The sequence below is a fragment of the Convolutriloba macropyga genome, chromosome 3, assembly GCF_964194025.1.
Source record: "Convolutriloba macropyga chromosome 3, txConMacr16.3, whole genome shotgun sequence".
Lineage (NCBI taxonomy): Eukaryota > Metazoa > Xenacoelomorpha > Acoela > Convolutidae > Convolutriloba > Convolutriloba macropyga.
Genome location: NC_134470.1, coordinates 6391500 through 6397058, shown reverse-complemented (window position 1 = coordinate 6397058; position 5559 = coordinate 6391500). Strand labels below are relative to the sequence as shown.

Here is a 5559-nt window from a genome sequence, read left to right as displayed (position 1 = left end):
GCTTGGCCGAAAGGAAACAATAACTTCTGTAAACTTTGCGTCGTGCAACGTTTTGTAATGATTCGGGCCAATTCGAACTTTATACTTTGCGTCAAGCAATTGTTATCATAACGGCAATAATCCCATTGTGGAAAAAGCTGCAAAAAATATCAACTGATCAGATTATTTTTCATTAAATTGAGCAACTTTATTTTTCAATGTTTTCTTTTTTCATATTCATTCGCCTCTATCTTTTTGGCTCGTTGTTACCCACTATTATAGAGTTTACGAAAACCAGTAAAATGAGAAGGCTGAACAATGTAGTAAAATTGATCAGGGTGTCAGCAATTACCAAAAAAAGAACGAAAAAGTCATCGACGGAACTCAGAAAAAATTACGCGCGATAATTTATAAATTCAAAAAAAAACTCTATTTTAACACTCAGTAGCTAGTTTTTTGTTATCACAAAATAGCTCAACTCCAGAAATCAGAAAATCAAGAAATGATCAAGACATTTGAAAAAAAGTGATAAAAAATGAGAATGGATGATGGAAGAACTCCTTTTCGGATGCCTTAGATTATTAATTTGCTGATGCTTTTTTGTACTTTTTCCGATGCGCAGAATATGTGTACTTTCATGTCTTGCGGCGTTTTATTGTTTTTTTCCTACAGCATAGGGCGAATGGTTATCTTGTAAAAGCTTGCAAGTTTCTGGCAGAAAGACTGGCATTGAAAGACGATTCAGGCATTGAGTGAACTAAAACAGGGCATGCAAAAGTTGTCCCCAGGTTACGACGCATAAAGGAAACAGCTCGTCTTTTTCCAGCTATTTGCACGGTGTGGATTTGGAGTCTGTTAATGAGGACATTTATGGATTTCTATCTGTGGATTCTGCTAGTGACGAAACTTAAACTGAACAGAATAACTTTGCCTCTGATGAGGAGTCCAAGCCAGACAGACATCCTGCTCCAGTTTGCGTCTGTGCCGTCTGTTTTGGACCCAGTGTTGATTCTGATTTGCCAGAAGGACTACCGGCAGCCTTTTCTCAATCAGATAAACAAACTAAAAAAGAAATGGGGAGGCAATTCAAATGGAGAGAAAGTTCAAAACAATTAGCCTACCCTCATTCGCTTACACTTAAGTACTATGCAATAGATGCCATATGCAGTCCAAAATTAAGTCCATGCGCATTAACACTATCTGCTAAAAGCCGGCAAAGGCAAAATCCACCCCAGTCGAAAAATAATGAATAATTAATAAATATTTGTAAATTTTTTTGAAAATAATGGATAATTTATGAACATTTATAAATTGGTAGATAATAAGGCAAAATTTATAGAAAAAATTAAAAATTTTTCATCAAACGATTTTCAGTGTTTTCTAGAATTTTTCTTTAACTCACGCAAAAGCCCTATGCATTTCACTTGTACTCAAAAAAAGTTATAAATATATATAAAAATGATGCATCTTTTTTGCTAATATTTATAAACTAATTTATTTAATTTTTATAAATTATCCATTATTTTTTGACTGAGGCGGTTATGATATTCAATTTACGTGGCAATAGTTTTCCCGAAATATATTGATGCCGCTTTGGCGGTTCTACGAAAAGAAGAACGGAGGTATTTAACTAAAAGAAGTGAGACTTATAGGCAGAAAAAAGTTCAAAAGCAAGACTTTTGAGAAATATATGAAGGTGCTACAGTGAGAACTTTCTACCGCATTATGTTAAAAATTACGCAGGTTGACCACCTTAGACGAAACTTTGAAAACATACTAAGACTTATACGTTGCAGGAAACTTACAAAACTCTGCACGGCGCCGTTTAAGGCCGTAAAAATTTTTCTGCGGAAACTTAGCCAAAAGTGATATAATCACCAATTTCAATAGTTTGACTCTGCACATGTAACTTTAACCTTGTGGTTATTCGAATTTACATGTTTGAGATTTGAAAAAAGTGTCATAATTGTAGTGAAAGCAATGAGCGACTCTAGAGATTGTGCTTTTTAGCGTAGAAATACCGCTAAAGTTACCTTTAATTTTGAAGGAAATTTTAATTTTTGTGGAAACATTTTGATAATAATTGTTTATTAAGTCTAGCAGTTATTGGCACATTTAACTCACAATAAAGGCGCGTGAGTATGTTTAAATGCAAGAACAAGAGTGTTAAGTTAAAGATAGCAAGGCGGAAGAAGGTTTGATCACGAAGAAATAGGTACTCACCGCAATTTATACAAAAAAACACATATTAGTCGCATTCAGATCTACGAGGTACGGGCATTTTTGCTAGAATAAATTTATCGCTGCACCAAAATTTTGACTGATCTTTTTTAAGAAACCTAGGTGGGGGAACAGAATTTTTCTACCAAGTGTTATGTGATGTAACGCACTCCGTGAGATGTAATGGGATTACTTTCAAAAAGAGTTCCCAATTTTACACTGGGAACAGTTTCTATAAAAAGAATTTCTTAATTTTTTTCTTCGATGGCGCTTTACTTTAAACAAAGACCTAGTTGAAAAAAAAAACTAATCATTAAAGATTTTGCGACAATCTTGCACAAAATGTTAATCTTGCAAGATCTCGTAAGATCTCGCAAAATGGAGTTAATCTTGCTTTGCAAAGTAATTTTGCAAGAGTCACGCACGATAAAAATTGAAGACCAACATTGGGATTTCAAAAGATCGTTCATGCCTATTTTAATCAGAAGAAATTCAATTAACTATGTCTTGTGTTTACATTTCAAACAATCGTTGTTGAATACATTCAAAAAGTGTTAATGCAATATTTTTTAACAGAGATGGGAAAAATTTTAGGGTAAAACTAACGAAAACTTTATGTTAAATCTCACATGGGCTAAAATTTCCTAAACTTGATTTCATTACGTATCGGGGTTAAAAAAGCACGTTTTAATTGAAATTGAAGAAAAAACTCTTTCTTATGGGAACTTTATACACCTCGAAGGACATTTGGTTCAATTTTGCCAAACAAAAATATATACAAACATTGTCTTCGGTAGTCACAAAACAAATTCAATTTGGGTCATAGACAGTTTTTGATCACATTTCAGCATCCAGATATTATTTTTTGCAAGGAGTCCCAATTAAGGCCCAAACAGCGCGTCTGCTAGTAATATAAGCCAAACTTAGGCTTATTACTGCAGACAAAATCTTTTTAACATCAACTCTTCCTTTTTGCAGTTTTTCAACCCAATAAAAACATTTGTGATGGGTATGATTGGTCAATGATGAAAAATCTGCGTAAATTTTATTATTTAACAGACAAGTAAACTAGATCTCAAAATGCAATTGTTTTGATATTGAAAACCCACTTTATTGATTTACTGCTTATATCCCTTTTTAGATTCAAGTGATTTTTTCTTTCCTTTTTAACTCGAACAAAGTGTGATGAAGTCGTAATCTAAACAGCAAAAATCTCATTATAAAAACGAACTAATTATCTAAATGGTGTTGTCAAGTTGACAAAATCTAAGTGTTATTATTTGACAGAAGATCTGACCACTATGTTGCGTTATTTCGAAAGCCTTGTTTATACTACAACTTCAACAGATATTTGTTTAATCCTTGCAGTAATAATTTTTTTTACTATAAGACCTTTTTTCCCATAAGACCGTTATCTTAATTCTTATTTGACCATTATTTAGTTGTTTTTCCCACTCATAAGGATTTAAATTGCGAAAAGACACAAAAAATTGTTTTTAGTGTTTACAAAAGAAGGTAAACTCGCCTTCTTTTGTAAACACTAAAAACAATTTTTTGTGTCTAAAAACAATTTTTTGGATGTAGGACAGTTTTCAATACTTGTCCAGCGTAAGTACTTTTCAATACTTACGTTCATTAGATACGCCAAAAACATGGGACCCAAAAACATCTGAGGGGTTAATTTGAAACAAATTTTCTGTCTCTCAGTTTATTTTTTGTCATTTTCAAACCAATAATTAAAATTGTGATGAGTGTGATATTCTCGACTGTTTAAACCCTTGTAACCATTGCTCTACAACACCTGGCATTATCAACTGATTTTTTTAATTGAAAAATTGTTAGAACTGAGCCATGTCGGGCTGTATGTCAAAGGCATTCATACCTTCATTTTATATGTATTTTCTCATTGAAGTAACAGTTTCCCTCTGGCTTTATGAGATCATTGCAATCGGTCTATTGCCATTGTATTTTGATATTTCGATACTTTTTATTTGTTCAATTTATCTTTATCAGTTAACCAACTAACAACAGGCCCGAAAAAGCACCGATTCTATTCGAAATGTCAGTTGGTTGGCTTGCTGCAGAAAATCTTAGTTTTAATTCAGCCTTCTCTTTTTTCAAGAATCGAAAAAAATTGATTGGTATCAAATTCAAACTAGAAATTCTCAACTTCCCCTTCTCCACAACAAGATCTACTGCTAATTGACATGAAATATCAAATTGGAAGAAAATCGGAACAATAAAGCTCCGATGGCCATAAAGATTCTGGATGCATAAAAATAGGTAGAAACTTGAAAAATTGTCAACAACAGATTTTCAGCAGGTTTGGTTTTAGTTTTTATGGCATTTCTTTCGTGTATGCTTTGTCTCATGAATAGAACTTTCCTGAACATAATCATTACTTTCTATCACTTATTGGTAATAGAAAACTTAAACTATTTTTTCTTGAAGTCGCAACCTTACCATATGCTTCTTCTAGACATACTAAACACGCACGCCATGTTGAAAAAAATTATTTCGTGATAAATCCTTTCCCTCAGTTAATTTAAACTGTTGGCAAGGAAAAGAGCCTCCACTAACACCCGAAAATAGTTGAATGAAAATTTTGCAAGAGATATTTGCACAAGATCCGCAAAAGAGCAAGAAAGAATAAATTTTATCTTAGAAACTGGAGACCCATTTTTCATTTGCTATTTTCCATGTTAAAATCAGAGATTGATTAACTGTGTACTCTCTTGAAAATAAGTCACTCTTCTATGAAAGAGATCATTACGAAAGAGTCAGTTTTACGTAGTTATAGTCCTCAATTTTAGTAAAATTTGACCCGTAATTGGGCTATTTTGTCATCTGGGAAGATAACTCTATGCTGAAAAAATTCCTCTCAAAGCACAGCCATTGTTCATGTCTTCCAGATTTTTATTTAGTTTTAGATGTTAAACACTGTAAATGATGTATTGGTTTTGCAGTTCATTTTTGAAATATTGACCTGGACATATACACACAAATTTGAGCATTCTTGTCGTTTCGTCTTGTGTCTTTTCGTCTATATGTGACACCAATCAAACTCAAAAATTCAGTGTCACAAATCTATTTGCTAGATGGCTGTAATGCAGGGAAATCATCCTGTTAATACTTAACATCCCATTTTAGGAGTTTAGCTATTCAATTTTAGGTCTTTAAGTTTTCTGGCTATATTTGTACGGTACAATGATAATGCATTAGCACCCTTTAGAGAAAACTCATTCGTATGTTCTTGGGAACAAAACCTTTCTTAAGTAGTAATTTCAATGGTTCAAATGCGATAAGTTATGGTGTTGTTTCAATTTCGATTTATAGCGACTAAAGGTACCCCTATTTTAA

General features: G+C 32.9%; 1 protein-coding gene across 1 annotated transcript in view; it reads left to right on the top strand.

Annotated features, from left to right (window-relative positions):
- The first annotated feature begins 837 nt into the window (after positions 1-837).
- Positions 838-5559, top strand: part of LOC142335953 (uncharacterized) — a 38110-nt gene continuing 33388 nt past the window's right edge. Inside the window, exon 1 of the mRNA XM_075384370.1 lies at positions 838-1060. Coding sequence (XP_075240485.1) covers positions 838-1060 — 223 coding nt within the window. The remainder of the gene's footprint in view (positions 1061-5559) is intronic.